The sequence below is a fragment of the Lytechinus variegatus genome, chromosome 16 (genome assembly GCF_018143015.1).
Source record: "Lytechinus variegatus isolate NC3 chromosome 16, Lvar_3.0, whole genome shotgun sequence".
Classification (NCBI taxonomy): Eukaryota; Metazoa; Echinodermata; class Echinoidea; order Temnopleuroida; family Toxopneustidae; genus Lytechinus; species Lytechinus variegatus.
The window spans coordinates 17,677,227-17,698,303 of record NC_054755.1 but is presented as its reverse complement, the minus strand read 5'-3'; the positions used below and the strand labels follow the sequence as shown (position 1 = coordinate 17,698,303).

The 21,077-nt window shown below is 37.7% G+C and overlaps 1 protein-coding gene across 2 annotated transcripts; it reads left to right on the top strand.

Moving 5' to 3' along the window:
• Window positions 1-1,041: 1,041 nt before the first annotated feature.
• LOC121430388 (kelch-like protein 24) lies at window positions 1,042-17,328 on the top strand. 2 transcript variants are annotated; one of them, XM_041627673.1, is made up of 7 exons: window positions 1,042-1,590; window positions 6,897-7,501; window positions 7,926-9,163; window positions 10,205-10,489; window positions 12,451-12,727; window positions 14,036-14,257; window positions 16,746-17,328. In XM_041627673.1, the coding sequence occupies exons 2-7, from the start codon at window positions 7,090-7,092 to the stop codon at window positions 16,970-16,972; spliced, it is 2,661 nt and encodes an 886-aa protein (XP_041483607.1). In that variant the 5' UTR covers window positions 1,042-1,590; window positions 6,897-7,089; the 3' UTR covers window positions 16,973-17,328. The 2 variants fall into 2 exon arrangements, with proteins under 2 accessions (XP_041483607.1, XP_041483608.1); XM_041627674.1 differs by lacking the exon at window positions 1,042-1,590 and having other exon boundaries at window positions 6,133-7,501.
• The last annotated feature ends 3,749 nt before the right edge of the window (window positions 17,329-21,077 follow it).

Sequence of the window (21,077 nt, the reverse complement as noted above, 5' to 3'; positions counted from 1 at the left end):
ATATATAACATTTTATATAACAAAATACAAAAGAGAATATAGTGATTGGATGACGTCATCTGTTCCGTCAATTCTCTACTGACTATTATGCATCTAGCATTTTTTAAAATTAACTTTTTTATTTCTACATCCGATTTTGATGAAATGTTTATTGTAAAGCTTGGATGTATTCAAATCAGTATTCAAATCAATTTTTTGTTCCACTGGATTTCCCCTTTAAGTTTCGTAGGACCAGAGGGAGCTATTCTTGGATGGGGTCACACATATTAATATCCCAAGGATCTACCCCGGTCTGCTTTGTGCCCCACCCCTCCCCTCCCCCTCCCTCTCAGCGCAGAGTCTGCAAAGGTCGTTAGCTGCATCCCGTGATAGATTAACCACCCTGGGCACTGTAAACAAAGCTTAGCAATCAATATTGAAATGGGAATAACCAATCACGAACATCGTCACATGCCCATGTTGTTCATCATACCCAATATGAACCAATCAGAATCGTCAGATAAGATTTGAAATTGATCGTTCGTATTTGTGTTACGGAGAAACTCAGTCAGGGGATCCCTGCATGAATTAACCATGTCGTTTGCTTCGTTCATCAACGCACGACTCCCCGGATTCTTTACATTGAAACACGATGATGATCTCACTGGATGCCAATCTGTTGCCAATTTGGCGCGTCTCATTCAAGATTAGTGATGAATTAATATCTATACTTTTTTTCAGAGTAAGCCCACAATGAAATATAATCGTAAAGTCTTTTTTGACTGAGTTATCTTATGAAATATATTTCAAGAATTCTTTGATTTTATTGCTTGCATGATTTCAGCTCCGTCGCTCTAGACCATTTTAACATTTGTTTCGACGTTCGTCGATTGGCAACAATCGCAAGTCATAACAAGACCATCGCGATGCAATTCGTCTGGGTTCCATTCGAAAATCTCTTCTCACATCTCTCTCTCTCTCCCCCTCTCTCTGCTTCTCCCCCCCCCCCCTCCACCCCGTCTATCCGTCTCATTTCAAAATACTGCCCCAGCATGTTGACATTCTACTTTCCCTCTCTCTGTCTCTTTCGACCTTCCTCCGCCCCTGTTTCATCTCCTCTTCCCCTTTCCCTGTCTGGCATTCTTCTTTCTCCCCTCCCTCCCCATCTCTTAGTTTCTACCCCCACCTCTCTCTCTCTCTCCTCTTCCTCATATGAGATGCCAACAGCCTTCTTTTCTCCGTAGCCATCAACCTCCGTTGCCTCACCACGGTTCTTTCATCCACCGCAAGTAAATAATCAACACGTAATAGGCGTATACATGTTTGAGTGAGTTCCAATAGCCGATGACATGACTATTATGGTTTCGCCATGTTTCGATCTAACTACGACAGTCGTTTCGGTATGGTGTGGGCTATTATGACATGAATTGTTACCACGTAGCCGATGTGAACATCTACGACAGCCTCATTTCGGGAAGTTAGAATAAAGATTGTGAACATCCGGATGTGTCTGTGAATAATCTCAATAATTTCATATTGGTCGATTTAAGTATGGATAAAGACAACGTTTGTGTGAAAGACAAGACTTCGGAATATTCAGGAGTTTAAAAGGTAACTTTTTTTACATAGCGATTCAAAACTTGTGTTATGAAAACTGTGTTGACAGTGTTATCACCTACTGGACTTTTAGAAGATGTGATTTACTGCTAGCATGCTCAAACTTAACAAGATGGAGATAATACTGTTTACACTTCTACATACATTGCATGCGACGATTTGATGTGTATTCACATCGTAAACTGTGTGAAAATGTGCCAATAAGTGTGCTCACAGTGAGTTCACAATGTGTTCACTCCATGAAATATATGAAGATATGATTCACCGTCAATAAAGTCGGGTATAACCGTGTTAAGAGCATTCCACAAGATGTGGGCCTGCACAGTGTCCTAAATGTACAAAGTGTGCTCCATTAGCAGAATACAGTGTGTGAAAGCGTTATTCACATTTTTAAATCACTGAAAGTATCAAAAAGTATGTAGATGATTTCGCATTGTGTTTAATATTGCGTTCCACACTGTGAAAACACTTTTGGACAACTGTGAACATACTTTTGGACACACTGTGAACCCACTGTGAATACACTTAGAATACTTTGAGGTCACACTGTGAACACACTGAGAACATACTGAGAACATACTGATAACACACTGAGAACACACTGTGGACACACTGAGAACACACTGTGGACACACTGAGAACATACTGATAACACACTGAGAACACACTGTGGACACACTGAGAACATACTGATAACACACTGAAAACACACTGAGAACACACTGTGAACACACTGTGGGTACACTGTGAACACACTGTGAATACACTGTGGACACACTGTGAACATACTGAGAACACACTGTGAACACACTGGGAACACAATGTGAAGAGCATATTAGGGGCTACAGCATAATGCAAGTATAAAAAAATGCGCCAATTCATTATATAATAAATGAAATGCAATTTTATTTTTCACTTTGAGGTTTTGGTTTGCTGTCGTTTGCCATGGCTTTGATTTGTGACTTTTAAAACAGTTAAGATCAGCACATCTAATCGTGGCTGGCCTGATAAGACCATGCACGCATTTGATAATGTGAAAATTTTTGAGGGCAGCTTAGAAAAGGATGTATTTTAAAAATATAGCAATGGTAACAGTTTCATATTGCCTGAAAACAGTAGAAAAAAGGGAAAGGGTTGCTACTCATGTTGTAACTCTAAAATCTGGCTTACTTTGAGCTGTCATAAAAATGTTTGAATTTTAAGATACGAGAGGTTTTATCAGCTCAGCAGAGACGTGACAGATGCCTCTTCCGTTCCACGTTCTTTTTTTATGTGTTCATGGGTTTTCATTTGAATGGGAATACCATGGCACTGTTGTTTAAATATTCGTCTTATTTTTTAATTCATTCTTTGAGGGTATAGAAGCACTTCAGAGCCACAAAGTAGGAAGAAAAATATGATGCCACAACACTCATGTTTAACTTTAAATGACTTTGTAAATACTACCCAAGACGATGTCACGAATGGACGAGGAAAGAATAAAGTTTGTGACCTGTAAACGCATGAACTTCAATTCCTCTTTTTCAGTTACGATCCAATAATTGACATTGGCGAATATGTTTCTCTAAATAACTTTTAAATGAATGGGCTTATCTATCATCTCCATCAATCTTATATTGTAACTTTAAAATCAATGAAATTTATATAAGGAATGTGTCACAAATCGACATTTTTTGTTTCTGTATTGCTTATTTTTATTATTTTTTCTTCTACTTCATCCTCTTCTTCTCCTTCTTCTTTTCCTCTGCTCCTTCTTCTTATTATTCCTCTTTCCTCCTCCTTCTTCTTTATCTTTTTCGTCTTCTTCTTTTTCTTCTTCTCTCTCCTCCTCCTTCTTCTCCCCATTCTTCTTCTTCTCCTTTTTCTACTTCTTCTTCCTCTTCTCTTTATCTTTTTCGTCTTCTTCTTCTCATTCTTCTTCTCCTCCTCCTCCTTCCTTTTCTACTTCCTTTAAATTCATGTGTTCTCTTTGTATAAAATCCTTTATCGTCCAAACAAATTCCTATTTCAGACCTTTCCAAACAAAATATACCAAAAATTTAGCAGTAATAATAAGAATGGGAGAGGTATTGCAACAGAGGAGACCACAATTAAGTGCCGCAAACAGAAATGTTTTACCCTTAATAAACTGAATATCAGGGAAACAAATGAACAAATTGCGATAGAATCACGTGAGTAAACAACGTAATATTTGTTTTATGTCTGAATGCGATATCCAATATTTACTTGCCACTCACTATTTGTTGAGGGTTGTCGCTTTATTTAATCTGATGCCCAGTATAGATTTGTATCACGACATCGCGTCAAAAATACGTCATTCATGCACATACTAATGCTACTTTTGGATACTTGAGGATGCTTCTGAACGCAGTCTATTTTGCTCCAAATTCTGCCTTCACTTTAGGTTTGCCGGATCATGTTATGGTGGGTCGGCGTCAAACTTGAATTGAACTTCTCTGGTTCACAATATCAATATTTATCCAAACCATTCTCGAAGCTGTGGACACTGGAACATGCATTTACTAATTCTTACACTCTAAAAAACGAAGAACTAATTTAGCTCTTAAAGAGCGTGTATAGTAGCTGCACTTCGGAGTGCTGATTTGTCTAGTTCAAATTTAAACGAGAAAAATCAGCACTCCGAAGTGCAGTCACTACACACGCTCTTTATGAGCTAAATTAGCTATTCATAGCTCTTAGTTTTTATAGTGTACATAGACTATTCCAAGGTTTCCTCATTCTTATGTACATTTTTTATCATGACCTCTGGTAGGCTCAAAAGTGACCCAAATCTAGCATTACTTCCCGGTCATACCTTTGAAACAACTTGTATGTTTCAATCATATCTCCTTGCGAACGGCGATATGCTAATGTAGGAAGCATAGTTGAATCAATCTTTGTTCATATGAAAGTTTCTTTATCTCGGGTACCAACTTAGTGGCCTTTCTTTGTACGTTTTCTAGTGCTTGAATATGTTTCTGTAAGTATGGAATCCATACTGCATGAGCATACTCCAAATGATGTGTATATAGGTTCAAAGAGTTCTCCTTGTGAAGATAAACAAATGTTCTTCTAATTAGATTCATTAGCCTATTGGCTTTATTTATCTTTGACTGAAAGTGCTGGTAAAAACTAAGTTTCGTATGTCACTCCTAATCTTTACTAATTTCACCTTACTGTTATGTGTGGCATTATCGTGTGCCATTGTGTAATCATTAAATTGATTATTTTTTACCAAGTACACAACATTCATCCGGGTGAAACCTTAATAGCCACTTGTCAGACCATGAAACAAGACGATCTGAGTCTGCTTTTAATAACTCAGCATTATTGTAATTATTAATGCTTGTATATCTTAGTGTCGTCCACAAATAAAGAAAACAATAGGTGCCTGCTTGACGAAATCTGATCTGGCAGATAGTTAATGTACATTACAAAAAGCAGGGGTCCGAGGACACTCCCTTGCTGTATTCCTCTGGTTACATCTAGCCAAGTCAGAGAACAAACCATTTACCGTGCCGTCGACCCGACCCACTCACATATGAGCTTAGATATGCCAAATCCCTCAACTTCGGCTAAAAGTCTCTGGTGTACGTGGGACCTTATCAAAGGCCTTCATGAAATCTAGGTAGATGACATCAACTGCACCACCAACCTCCAACATATTTGTCCAATCCTATAGAACATTGCGTAATTGCAACATTGTTGATAATAAAAACTAAAAATTTCTCGCGCTTAATCTATTTTCACAAGAATTTGTCCATGACAAATCCCTCATTGCTATGGTTATATCCGCTACATTATGAGAGTATTATTATAATTATTCCATTTGTGCATAATATTGTATGATATACCAATGAATCTTAATATGGTTATGAAATTGATCATAAACCAATGAAAAAAAAGGGGTGGGGGTCATATACTTGTTTCTTTGTGGAAGGGGGGGGGGATAAGTTGTACCAAAATATAAGACCGCAGTCCGTGACTATGCAGCGACAAGAGAACATCGGCTTGTATGTTTACCCGGGTAAATATGGTAATTAAACATTACCATGAAATGCGGTTGCCTTTGGTAATGTAAAGGAAGGAAGTGTGGGGAAAACAATCATTAGATTTACTGTGTCCATGGCTGGGGCAGCTTGACCCAATGCAACCTCTAAGTCTCTGCTATATTTCACCTTTTTGAAAATAGATTCATGTTTGTTATATTGTATATTATTGTGATTTTCATTTGCCAAATGATAATGATAATAATGTTATTAGATAAAATAATAATAATGATGATACTTATAACAATGATGATTACAATAATAATAATAATGATAATAACTACAATAATAATAATGATGATTACAATAATAATAATAATAATAAGGATAACAATCCTCAATTAAAAACAGTTCCAAACTTATACCCCCACGCCTACATTCTTTTGCGCCTGTTAACCCCCAATCACTGAGGCTCCATAAACTTTCCATGTAACTACTTCATCACTTTTCACGAATGAATATCATCTAATGTTCAATCAACGTGCTTGCATACCTGTCATTCTTCCCACATAGCGTCTTGAGGAGCCTACGTGCATTGGTAAAGACCTCCCGCATGAACTAGATAATTATAACTCTTTGACACCAGACGGTGGAGATAATCTATGTCATCATGGACCCATGGACAAGTAGAACAATCGAGGAAGATACGTCATGGTCGTATCACGTGAAAGCATGTTCATACTTACTTTCAAAACTGTGTACCTGGAACATGATTGTACACAGCAAAAAACTGTGGTGTTGCCAATTTGTGTATATGTAGGAACACACCAGTAATTTTACTCCAGTTTTAATTTTTTGGTGCTAGTTCAACTCCTATTTGGGTTTTATCACAACACAAATGGTTATCACTTTTACACTCTTTTGGTCTTGTGTTCAATCTCTAAGGTGTAATTTAGCACCGTAGGGTGTAGTCCTCTAGGGAAACCTGTCACTTTTGAAACCCAATTTGTTCAGTGTATATGTATTTTATTATATACGTTTCCATCAACTCCCTAAATGATTTGTCGTTTTTTGCATAAACCCTTTTAGACAATAGCACATTCAATGATTAGGGTTTGATCTGATAATTGTTGGCGCATATTATATTTTGTGATATTTTCCCTCTTATTGATTTGCAGGACTGATTTAAACAACATTGTAAGCTCTTGTATAGCTTTGATACTACTACTACTACTACTACTATTACTACTACTACTACTACTTCTACTTATAGTAATATTCAGTTCTATCTCTTCTCTTCTCTCTGTACAGTTACACAACCGGTAGCTCTGTGTTATAGAAATTCGCCAACAAATTAAATTCATTCAGAGATAACATGTAAGCTTGTATGGAGAGAACTCAATTTTGGTGATAAAACTACTTTAATGCAAACTTCAAGGTAAAATCGGACACCAGATTGTTCTAAGTGATACTGGACCAACTGGATAAACTGAATATACCAGACATGGCAGAAGCAATGCAAGAGTCGGACACACCTAGCTGTCCTCCCATCAGCGACTTTGAAATGGATATGATGCGGATGGAGCAGATGGCACTACTTCTAGAGGAAGAAGGGGAGGCTTCGCTCCATCTATTCTCCCAAACTTCTAGCGAAAGCTTGGACTTCTCGAACCCTCAGCAACCTTACTGGAACGAACCCAGGTACAACCGCAGTGAAGTACCAAGCATTCTTGTTTCAGGGATTGGCAACGATGACCAGTCTGATATCGGCGGCGAAGTGTCCCTGGCGATGAGCAAGGTGCGGATGAGTGAAGCAGCTGAAGGCCACACAGGACCCTTTGCAGAAGCGACTCCTGGAGGAGGTGCAATTCCAAAGTCTGGAGTCAGACGGAGTGTTTCTGTAGAAAGTTCTGGAGGTAGGATTAAACTTTCAGTCACCAATAGTAAAAAGTTATATATTTTTTTACCTCTAACCGAAATAACCTACATAATATATCATATTGATAGCATTATTTATTCTTTTGAACGCAGTAATAGTCTACAAGATTGTGATGAATTAGGAGAAAATGCATAATCTGTAATATGTTGCTAATATTTGTAAATATCAATTTGCAGAATGTGAATCTAAACCACCCATTTTGAATTCCAAGCCAATTTGCATTACGCAATCATTTCATGAAAATGCTGTTGATCAAGGAGCACTTGTATGGCTTCGTGTATGTATAAAGCTTAAAACCCTCATGACACCGAATCTCATAAACTTATAACATTTATTTATTTGTTTTTGCCAAATTCAAAATTCATCCATATATCTGCACATTTCGAATCTCTTTCTTTCAGGTAACTGGGACAGTTCTGATGCTAGTCACACAAGTGCTTCCTCAAGGCGATGTCTTACCAACCATCCTCACCATGCTCTAGAACTTATGTCCATTCTCAACGACATGCGCATCGCAGGTGATATGATAGACCTCAAGGTGCTATCAGGTGACAAGAAATACCTCTGCCATCGAGCCATCATTGCCGCAGGGAGTCCTCTCATAATGAACCTACTGGAGTCGCAGCACATTAAGCTTCGAAAGAGGAGTGACAAACTTGTCGTTGATCATATCCGAGCAGACTATGTCAAACAGATTATAGATTTCGTGTACACATCTAAGATGGGAATTGGTTTCCAGAATGCACAGGAAATGCTTTCATTGAGTGTCGGACAATCTGCATTCTTGAGCAAATCGGTTGAGCTGGCCTGTAGTGACTATCTTGTTGGACAATTCTGCCTTGACGCAGGAAGTGAGACGTCCTCCTTAAGTGCCGTTCCGTCATCGATTCTTTCTTCAGGAGAGGACGATGTGTCATCCAGTGGAACAGAGTGTAGCTTCCAGGAACATAACTATCCTTTAGATGTCCTCCATGCACTGAACGAACATCGCAAGAGTAAGAGATTTACAGACCTGATCTTGTCTGTTGAGGAAGTGTCTTTTCCATGCCACCGGGCTGTCATGGTTGCAGTCAGTCCATACTTCCGGGCGATGTTCACGTCTGGTATGAGAGAAATCCGCGAGGAAGAGGTGGAACTCAAAGGCATCCGAAGCGATATCTTCAGCATCCTTCTGGACTTCATCTACACCTGTCGCCTGGCCATCAACGAAGACAACGCCCAGGATATGCTGGAGATGGCCAGCTTCCTGCAGCTTGTCCCTGCGGTCAACGCCTGCAGTCAGTTCTTCCGGGACCACCTCGATGTCCAAAACTGCCTTGGAATCATCAACTTTGCCAAACTCTACAGCTGTGATCAACTCTTCGACCATGCGTTTTTATTCATTCTGACTTACTTCAAGGATATCATGCTAACCGATGACTTCCTTCTGCTCTCAGTTAGCCAACTGGCATCATTTGTTCTTGATGATCGTCTGTCTGTAAAGAATGAAGAACTTGTCTTTGAAGCCGTAATGCAATGGCTCAAACAGGACATCGAAGGAAGGATTAAATTAATGCCTAAGGTTCTTCGGCACGTCCGATTACCGTTGATTGAACCAGAGTACGTTGAACAATACATCAAACATGACCCCATCTTACAGGTATGGTATGTTAATCATTATTTTTATTTTATCTTTTTATGTATTAATTTACCATTAATACTACCGATATGTTTCTTTATCTAAACTGGTATATATACGGTGTGCATGGTGTGAATAAATAACACTAAAATGGACACCTCACAAATCCCTATAAAGTTAAGGAGAACTATGTCATTAACACATAATTATTTTATATGGCCTGAACGAAAATGTTTTTCCGAATAATTTAATGCCATATTTATGTGGTATATATCAACGCTTTGATGAGCAGGAGGTATTCTTTGCAGTGATATAAATTTGGATTTGCGCCAAAGTAAAGGCCTGGTCACACCGCCCGAGCGTTGTTGGAGCGGTCGTGGAGCGGTAGGGAGAGAGGGTCGAATTTCGCTAACAAAATTGGGGAAAAAATCGAAAAAAAAAAACACAATCGAAATCGAAAATAGTGAACGGTAGCGAGCAGTGATGATTTTTTCTCTCCGCTCCACGACCGCTCCAACAACGCTCGGGCGGTGTGACCAGGCCATAAGGCATGACTGCAATGAATAATCAAGATGCCAATGATGTCATAATCCTACGACGGTTGCATTAAAATCGATTTTAAAACATCTTTTCAATAATTATACAAAAAGAGCAATGGGGATCCAAAGAAGCTGCTAAAAACCTTTCATAGATTTGTCTTCTGGTGCACTACGTGAGACGCCGATACAATGATTAAAGAATATCAGAAGTAAAAAATGAGAAGAAAAAAGATTAACACTACAGAAAGGGATGGATATAGGGAAGATATGACTGTAAAAAAATAGAATTTGACAAGTAAAAAAAAAGAAAAATAAGGTTTCAACTAGAACATGGATGAAACTTTGTGATTATTGGGGTATCTATTTGTCCAAGGGGTTTGCGCTAAACCCTAGTTTGTATTGTCTGTTATTGCTTTTTGCATTTCGGAAGAATATTTGATATTTAGAATTTGCCTTTTTAACACGGAAATAATATTTGCATGAAAGTTTATATTAAAAATGTTTGGTTAATACTCGTTGGTAGGAGGACGCGTCATGCCAGGCCATTATTGGAGAAAGCCAGTTACTTCGGGAGAGGGGTGCTAGCTGCCATCATATCGATGATCCAAGGCTCAAGCTACGGTACTCGATGACCACCGAAGTATTGGTCACCGTCGGCGGCTTCGATGACCGACAGAAGTGGGTCCGGGACGTCTGGTGCTTCAATCCAAAGGATTCGTCGTGGCATGCCCTCGCCCCTTTCCCGGGAAAGAATCGAAGATTTGCCGCCGTGGCTCTGGACAATGATATTTACATCATTGCCGGACAGGTATTGAATCCTTGTGCTTCAAAATGTTTAAATTTAGGCCTACTTATAAAACATCCTTTGGGGGTTTATGACTGTACCTTAGTAAAGCTGTCTTGCCTGGACCTTTTAGTCAGCGTATGCCGACGTAAACGACGTTGACTTTGGTAAAGCCGTTTTCTTAACCCTACTTCTTATTGTCAAAAACTGCTTATCATTATTACACATACATGTAGAATTATTCATTTGAATTTGTACTATTTGTGTTATTCGCAAAATGCAATCCTTGATATCAAAACTCGAATGCGTGATATCATGAAGTGGGATTATAAAGGAGGAAATGATTTGCCACATGTAGAGTGTGTGCATGGACAAAGGCCTACACGCTGATGGCTACAAAGAGATTGATCTGGGGTCCGTTGCAGAAAGAGTTGCGTTTAAACGCAAGTCAAAAAATCAGTTGCAAGTCCCAAATGCGCGCTGTTGATTGGTTGACAATCAAGTTGCGCATGATTTTTAGAGATGCGATTGATTGTAACTCTTTCTGCAACGGGCCCCTTATCAACCAAAACTACCTGACTACGGAAATCCACCAATGTCATCCCTCTGGAAACATATTGTTTGGTAATTTTGCGTAATTGTAGCCTACATCCGAGAAAGCATTTTGAATGGTAATTTGCATTCTAGATGTTGGCGTCGCTGGCTTTCCATAGTCGTGATTCATAGGATCAATCTCAACTCTTTTAAAGACGGAATCGTTTCAATGACATTTGGTCCGGAGACAATTATTGTTCGGCTCTAAATTCCACATTAAAGGGGTGTTTTTTCAGTTTTGGACGAGGGTCGCGCGGGCAATCGTTAAGGGTATCAAAAACACCGATTTTCAAAAAGGGGGTAGTTTTGAAAGACTTGTCAATCGCAGGGTCAAACGCATTGAGTATGTTTGTTTTTTCCATATATTTAAAAAAAAAGACTAGCCAAACGTGATTAGGGTATGTTCCCCCCAAGCTTTTCCTCGCGGTCATATTCTGGCGACAACATGTTTAGGGGCCAAAATGTGTACTAACATGACTAATAAAGCCCGCTAAAACTTGTTTAGGAGGTTATTTTGCACACACAGAAAAACTCGTTTAGGGGGTGTTTGGAAATAATTTGGCCACGCGTGTGTGCAGCAATACATTTGACTGCCCCGGGCTTCAACCCTGCGTTTAAGACTATACCTTACCACAAACCTAACCATAAACCTAACAAAAAACCCTATTGCAACCCTTATCCTAACCCTACATCTTGGACGAAATTAAGACCGGAGCACTCGTCGCAGTCCTGAGCAAGTGTCGTGTTACCCGGGACCAAGTCAGCCTCTTCAGTGACGGTATTTTACAGAAAACGTTCTAATTCTATACTTTTTAAATACTTGCTGGAATGCTGCCGAATTCAAACTTCACCCTTTTTCATGATATTCCTTGACAAGATATCGTTGGTGCTATGAACAGAAGGAGACCGCATGGCTTATCCACGGATTTTTTTTTTTTTTTTTTTACCTGGGGATGTTTCACAAAAATTTATATGTGGCTAAATATTGCTCTTAAATTGTACATTCTTTGTAACATAATGACTTAAAAAATACCCGTCACAGAATTACCTTATATTTGAAAAAGAAATTGTCAAAAAGTGTTTGCATGATCATAAATCCCCATTTTTTAAATTAATTTATTGAAAGATAATTATTCATTATTACAACAATCTATGAAATTTCTCTCAGAATGAGAGTCCGAAAGTTTAGAATGTATATTTTCTTTAACATTTAAAGAGTTTTGTTATACAAGTAATGGAACTGTATTATTTCAAATTACTGTCACAACTATAATTGGATGTTTTTATATGAACTATTATTATGAATTTGCTTGACGACGTAAAGTACAAGAGAAATTAATGCAATCTATAAGCTCAGACCGTTTATATTTTCTTTCTCCGAAATATTCCAGGCAGATCATGGCGATCGCATGTCTGAAACCCTCCCTGATGTCTGGCGATACGACTCCATCACCAACCGCTGGTCCCAGGTGGCGAGTCTGAACACGCCGCGTTTCGCTCATGGCGCCGCAGTCGTTGACGGTTACATCTACGTCGTCGGGGGCAAGATGGGCTGGGCGAGACGATTCAACGACGTCGAGAGGTATGACCCATCAAAGAACACTTGGACTGTCATCACTCGGATTAAAGGAAGTTACTTGGAGAAACCAGTCTTGTCTTCCCACGAAGGTAATTGAGAACAGGGGAGCGTTTCATGAAAGATCTTGTCGGACGTTTTATCCGACAAGTCCCATTTTATCCGACAGTTACCATAGGAACAGTGCCTTTCAGCCAATCAAAATCATGAAAGATGTCAGATCTGACAACTTGTCGGACGAAAATATTGATGAAACGCTCCCCTGGTGTTAGGCTTTTTTCTTTGCAATTATTTACAGAATGTTTCACTTTGATTTCACCAACAGGATATGCACAACATAATTATCTGTCTATAATTTTAAAAGACCCTCCTCCCAAATCCACATCAGTCTTTCCATGTAATAAAAACAATATATATATATCAGTTAACATTATGGATTGTGGAAGAAATCTTCAAAAACTTTTCTTGTTAAATCAGGCTCCCAAATTTACATCAATGGACCGGGGAATGGTTTCACTTATCGACAATATAACAATAGGCCTACACATAACTAACATTTTGTCGTTGTAGATATATTTCTCGCGAACATAATTATGCCGAGTGAACTTTCTCTAGGGGCAGAGGAATGGTTTTGAAAGTTAATGGGGGGGGGGGTGAAGATGGGAGCTAACATGCCAGTCACTGTGCATGATGGCTCAGTTGTAGAGTGCGAGGAAGAATGGTAGAACGCCCAGCTCATGAACGAGAAGTTGTTTGAAAATGGGATCTTTCTGCCATCTAGCGAAGCGATCGAGAAGGGTATCACAAACATATTCTAGCATACAGGGTCCACTAGGAGACTAGTTGAAGTGGTTTCTCTGGGTATATGAGGCCCTGTCATTACTATCATCATTATCATCATTATTATTATTATCATTATCATTATCATTATTTATATTGTCATTTGATTTGATTTATTAATTTCCGTTTCACAAATTAATTATGACAAATATAACATAACAAGGTCGAAAATACTGCAAGACATAATAAATGTGGAATGATAAAATCATCGTGGAGCGTTGTGGCCCAGTGGATTAGTTTCCGGACTTTGAAACAGAGGGTCGTGTGTTCAAATCCCAGCCATGGCGTAGTTTCCTTCAGCTAGAAATTAATCCACATTGTGCTGCATTCAACCCAGGTGAGGTGAATGGGTACCTGGCAGGAATTTATTCCTTGAAATGCCGAGCGCGTAAAAGCTGCTTGAGTAATAATATCCAAGTCCTTTGGAAGTGCATCGAGACGTTTAATATTCATAATGTGTTATGCGCTATACAAGAACTGACTATTATCATTATTATCATCATTATTTATATTCTTATCATTATTATCATCATAATTATTATTATTATCTCCAATCAAAGGAAAGCTCTACGTGAACGGATATTTTTTCCGTGACCCGGATATAATGCACTGCTATGACCCGGAAGATGACAATTGGATACAGATGTTTAGTTTTCCGCGCGTCCAAGGAGACGGCATCGAGAACGCTGTCGTGGTCAATGACTACGTGTATTATCTGGTCTTCAGAGGATATGACAACTACGTGGTGGTCGTCAACCCTCTTACTGGAGAAAAACTGAGAGGTAAAAAAGAAGTTTTGGTCACTTTGTTGAAGAACATAGGTCTACTATGATTTTCAGCTCTCACAAACCCCCCTCCTCTTGTCCTCAATGTGTCTGTTATTATTCTCATTAATTATAAAAGATGATAAGAATGCGTATACCTTAAAGGGGAATGAAACCTTTGGAACAAATAGACTTGTGTAGAAACAGAAAAATCAAAGAATAAGAATAAAGAAAGTTTGAGAAAAATCGGACGACTAATGAGAAAGTTATGAGCATTTGAATATTGCAATCACTAATGCTATGGAGATCCTCCCATTGGCAATGCGACAAGGATGTGTGATGTCACTGATGAACAACTTTCCCTTTGGTGGACTATGAAATACCCTCAAAATGTCTCTTTTTGCTTTTTCTAATGATGATACAAACTCTTTATCCATGATGTATTCTTAAAAAATATGTAATACATGCCCTCATGTAGAAAGAACACATGATCTATGGATAGATGTGATAAAAGAGGCAATTCAAGTGAAATATATACTAAGGTAATAGGGAGAGTTGTTCACAAGTGACATCACACATCTTTATCGCATTGCCAATTTGCTATCTCCATAGAATTAGTAATCGCAATATTCAAATGCTCATAACTTTCTCATTATTTGTCCGATTTTTCTCACTTTTGTTGATCCGTTTCTTTGATTTTTCTGTTTTCACACAATCTATCTTGTTCCAATGGTTTCATTCTCCTTTAAACAAAATGTAATGTGGATGATATGAAATGAAAAATGTGTTTTACAAGATAAAGTTTTGGGGTTTTTTGCATGAAAAATTGTTTTGATAGTGTATAATAAAATGATATGAGACACACATGGGAAATTATCAACGGTGCAATAAACAAACAAAAATAACAGTTCTTCTTTAACAAAAATAAAGACACACAATACAATCACCGATGACAACAACTCAATGGCAAGAGTTTAATTCATAATTTTCCAATATTGGCAACAATCTGGCAAGCAAAATCCCTCTAACTCATTAATCTTTTGACAGTTTTCTTGACAACCCAGACCCAAAACTCTATATTTCTTAATCCTACTAACACTGAAATTATTAATATTCCTAACAATCTATAGACCAAGAAGAGCCCAGGTTTTGTTGGTATTCCTAACTTCCTACTTATTGCTCACGTCGTTATCCAGAATTCTTAAAAAAACTTATACATACACGCACAAGACACGTTCCTTAATTTCGAACTCGCAATTGGGTTTCGCGAAAATCATAGCACCTTGCATGCTATGATTTTTTCTTTTATTAATAAAATCACTACTTCCATAGATAAAAGTTTTCATACTGTTGGTATTTTCCTGGACTTCTTCAAAGCCTTCGATACCATTTACCACTAAATACTTCTTCATAAACTTTCTTTTTATGGTAATTGGGGAAGGCCTTGGAGAGGTACAGGAACTACCTAACAGACAGGTCTCAATTTGTATCTGTTAAAAACGTTATTTCTTCTACTCTTCCTATTACATGTGGGGTACCTCGGGGTAGCTTACTAGGCCCTCTTCGTTTTATTGCTTATATCAATGACACTAAAAATTTACACTACAAATTAACTAACATTAATACTGGATGCTGACGACAAGCACATTTTCTTTTCTAATGATAACGTAAATCAACTTATATACATGTGACTGACTGGGTTAACGCTAATTAACTATCACTTAACATAACTGGGCGTTGTGGCGTGCGCCTGTAATCCAAGCTGTGGGGAAGTTCCAAATTGATGCAGAGGTTCGATGTTCGAGCCCTGGTCACGTCTTTCGGATGGTGACGTTAAAGATAGGTCCCAGACGTAAATAATCATATCTGATTGATACATGTCTGACAAAACTCAAATACACACACACACACACACAAACCTGTAAAAGACGAATTATATGTTTGTTAGTAACAAAATACATACATTACCCGAATGTTTTTAGCTCCTCTCTGTCACCATGATTGTATATAGCTTTATTAATTAGTATTGAAACTAAGATTAGGGACTTGCCTTTTATACAAGCATTGTTTTTTTTGGCAAGTCGTTCAGTTGTTATAAAATGTCATTGAACTGTCTATATTGTTTTGAATGTGTATTATTACTTCTATTATATTTTGTTTATTTTGTTGAACGGAAAAAAAATAAATCAGAACTTAAATAATAATAATTGAATTTATATAGCGCCTTTTCCAGAGGATACAAAGCGCTGTTGATTACATAAGACAAGTTAAGGTTTATGGATATATATAAGTGTGTTTTGAGATGTTTTTTGAAGAGGTTAAGAGAAGAGAGGTTTCGAAGAGATGGAGGGAGTTTGTTCCAAAGACGGGGGGCAAGAGATTGTAGAAAAGATAATCTTTAAAAAAATATTTTTGCCTACCAATATTTTCGACACCGAATTGTTGCCTCCGTGATAACTTTACTGATTGAAGTAATTTTTTATCTTTCTCTTTTTTTGCACTCCAGAGAGTAAGATGACTGACGGAAAGTACCTGTATTCATACGGCGCCACCGTGGTCGGGGACAAGATCTATATCGCGGGAGGAAGCAAATTAGACGCCAGTGTGAACGTGCCTTATCTATTCTGCTACGATCCCGCTCTTGATGAATGGAGTACAGTGGGGAGCATCCCCACACCGCTCTGCGAACACGGGTGTGTTACCATTGAGAAATACATGCCGCTCAAGCACTAGGCATCGTCGCTTTCGTTTGTATTCTGCAACGGACTTAATTGATGCGAAAATTGGAGATTTTTTGTCAGCTTTATTCTGCCGTAGTATTTAATTAACACTGGTTCAATGTGTCGGTTTTGGAAATCACCACGATTTTACGAATGATTTGCGAATCGGAGATCTTTCACGACAGACCAGGATGAACCTCGTCATTACACAGTGCCTTTCTTATAAAGTACCTAAGCGATAACGTCGGTTGCCATGGTGTCATGGCGGCCTGGTTCTAAACAAATTAACCTGCCGAATGAAAGCGTGTGTTTCTCTGCTAACGGAATAAGCCAGTTCATTTCTGCGCATGATCAAAAGGTCATTTGTACTAAAGTGACATGGTGGTTTAAAATCTAATGAGACCAACTTTGATGACTTGATTATTCATATATTCTGTTGAATTGTGGTTTTCATTTACATCCACAAAAAACAACAATGCGTCCACGAACGACTGGTATTTCACAGTTTGCCAAGTACATTGTGCAACATGCTATGATATGCATTCAAAGTAGGAATGCAACAAATACCTTCATAAAGTGTTCATTGGTGTGCTATTCTAGTCACCTGGTCTATTCAATTTCTTCATCCTGCTATGTAAGGCAAGCTTACGTAATATCTTGCTTTGAAATCTGCCTATCATAATGAAAGAAATGAAAGGTCATTTGAACAAAATTGTCCATGAAGTAACTACGAACTGGTCTATTTCATCGCTTGTATTGCAAATACAAATATGTATAGACGATCGTCAGCTGCGACTCTGTTTAGAACCAGCCGATCCGTTGTCATGGCAGTGACGTCACACTCTATTAATATTTTTCCAGTGGCGGTTTTTTTTTTTTTTTTTTTTGGGGGGGGGGCTCCAATATATAAACGAAAAGGCGGATGGAAAAAGAAAATTCATTCAGTATCATTTTGAAGAAAAAAAATATTATGAGCCCTATATTATACTACTTTATTATACTACTACTTTGCTATGGGCGGCATACTTGTGTTACATTCAGATCCGTATTGTTGGTAGTTTGTGAAAGGAAATATATACATAAATGAATAAATCATATCATAGATATGAAATGAAGAAAGCAAAATAAATGAAACTATTAAAAATAGAGTGATGGGCCGGCCGGGTAAATGTATTTCATTCGTTCATTGAGGGAAAGCTAAAATCATTTTTAGATTGCCCTAGTGTGCTACCAAACTACCCTGGCGTCGCTCCTGTCTGCAGGGGTAATTATAGCCATTTGACAAGTCCTCGTGCCATGACTTTATTATTCGCCAAGTAGTGACTTAAACGAGACTAGCGGTCGAAAAAAGAGAGCTGGCGTAACCCTTGTGAGCGCGAGATCGAGTAGTCCAGTTTGGACCTTGTTGTTTGGAAGTGCCCTTTCCCAAAGCTAACATAGAGGGCACATGTCTCCCAATCTCTAACCAGCGCCAATCCACTCATCTTCCCTCCCCTTTTTTGAACGACCAGTCTTTTCTTACTCGTCGGTTGTGATTACACAAGTCATTTCAGACATTGGCCTTGTCTGAATGCTAGATTAATTCATACTGTACGCTATGCAAGCTCTTATTGTTCATATTGAATACACCAATAAGTTTGCATGAATAATAATTTTGTGTGAGATGTATAATACAATTTTTATAGACAAACCTCTATCTCTATATAAATGTCTTATTGATTGTCTTCTCGCTTTCAAATGATATATTCATCAGAAGAAAGTACAAACAAAAGCAATAAAGTTAAAAAATGTAATTTGTATAGCATTTTGTTTACAATCGAAAATAATGGATTTAATTTACGTGTTTATAATGGGTGGGGGGGGGGGGTTACGCAGGGGCTGAAGGTCCATATTTTCTTCTCAAAATAATCCTGTCTTCGTTTTGGTCAAGATAGTTTTTTTTTCTGTCTCTTCTTTTGGTAAAAGGCCCTTTTCATATAAAATTGTCCTATTTGAATTCCAAAAAGTGTATTTATTTAGTATGACAATCTTTCGTTTTAAAAAACAAGCCTACTGTTTTCAATCCTCTTTTCAACTCTTTTCTAATTATCGTCGAACACGGGCTCTACTGAAGGAAGGAGCATCCCTCTCGAAAAATGCCTTTGATCTTTTCAGTGGGATCCTTCATTTTCACAAATTATAAATCACAAATCCTTTACACGTGATTATTTTTGTATGTAACTTTCTTATGACATGTTTTTTTCAAGTTGATTTAATGATCTTGGTATATTTTTTATGATATTGACTTGTTATGATTGTATTTATTTGATTTTTATATTTTGTTGAAAATTAAATAAAAAATAAATCTGACAGTTAATCTTGATAATCAAAGAACATTTCAAGCTTTGGTCGTATAAGCTGCAGAAAGTGTAAACTCACCCCACCCCCGAATTAATCGAATGAGATGACTGTCCTAAATAATCTTGTAGGCCGAAAGGTGCATTCTGATTATCACTACTCTTCAAAGGAGCTAATCTGGTACCTAATTATCACACCCCTCTCAAAGTGAGATTAGGGTTCAGTCCTGACTGTATGAAATTTCAATATTTCAAGAGTGAATTCTTACCCTTTTTTGGAGTGAGAGTGTTAAAAAGATGCACACTTTCACTCTAAATAAGGTAAAAATTCACCCTTGAACGTTTGAAATCTCATTCCATCTGGACTGGTCCCTCATCTGACTCTGATAAGAGTGTAATTAGGGACCAGATTAGCTTCTTTACATTTAAAGAGTACTACTAAGAACCAAAAATGTATCTTGTTTCATCGTTCGTGAGTTGGCAGAGTACGATAGATATCCTGAAAAATAATGATTCGAAAAGCATACAACTTATGTAAACTACCTTTAACGTATTATCATGATCATGTAGTGTATTTATATAATCATAATGATAATAAAAATCCTGTTACTATCACGGAAGAGTGTTTCGTTTTTTCACTCACTGTGCAAGTATTTTTTTTTCTTACAGCAGGGCTCCATTTCATAAAGCTGTACGTAAGTTACGCACGAATGAATAACGGGTCAAAATATTGCGTTACCCCAAAATAATTATATAGTTGCTTCATTCCAAGGAAAGGTTCACCCAGGGGCGGCGGAGCGGAAAGAGGGAGGGGGGCACAGGGGAAATGGGTTCCTTTTCTTTTGAAAAGGGCACTATCCTTTAACATGGCCATATGCAGAATTTTTTTTCCTGGTAGGGGCAGCATGTGTAAACTTTTTAGAAAAAAACTCAACAGCGAATGAGAGAAGTGACCGAGCTTATCATTGAGGCGGTTTTGCATTTTGTTAAGTGAAATTGATGAATTTTGTGCATACTTTTTGTGACTTTTGTGAAAATCTGAAGTAAAACAATGTGAGTTTTCATTTTTTTTTTGGGGGGGGGGGCTGCCCCTCCACCCCCCCTGCTGCATACGGCTATGACATTAAAACACAGAAAAAACGACCTACCTACCCCACTCACACGACTCCTGAAAACATGGGCCATTTGAGATGTATTGAGGACGGGTGGGGGGGTATGAAAAGCCCCCCTTCTGATTTAGGCCGCCGTTCGCGCGATCGCGCCGAAATTCGGCGCGTACCCTCTTACATATAAATTAAAAACCAGTACAAAAACAATTCTTTAAATGATTATTTTTATTATTTTTCATATTTTTTATTATTTATTATTTTATTTATCATGAATATTTTATGCAAATTTATTTATGAAAAAAAAAATTTGCATATTTAACATAAAAATTATGATTTCACTTCAAATGTTCTTCTTTTTTTCCAGATGTCATTTTTAAAATCTAATCTAAAGGTTTTCACAAAGAAAAATTGCGAAAGTGAATCCTTACGTATTTCTTTGTCTTTTTAATTTCTTATGTATTTCTTTGTTTTTTATCTTTAGTTTTTCATTGTTTTTTAATAGAAATTATTACAGACCATTTAACAACTAAATTAAACCCTAAATTAATTAAGCAAAACAATTAGAATGAAAAATAATCACCCTTTTATGAATTTCATCTCCCACAGAATTTGTACACCTAAGTATAAATATGAGCCATTTTCGGCATGACAACGTCTCGTAAAAAGTTACATT

Coding starts and splice junctions, on each gene's coding strand:
- LOC121430388 (XM_041627673.1), top strand. CDS start 7,090: ATGGCAGAAGCAATGCAAGAGTCGGACACACCTAGCTGTCCTCCCATC. Junction 7,502..7,925: donor TTCTGTAGAAAGTTCTGGAG/GTAGGATTAAAC, acceptor TCTTTCTTTCAG/GTAACTGGGACAGTTCTGAT. Junction 9,164..10,204: donor AACATGACCCCATCTTACAG/GTATGGTATGTT, acceptor ACTCGTTGGTAG/GAGGACGCGTCATGCCAGGC.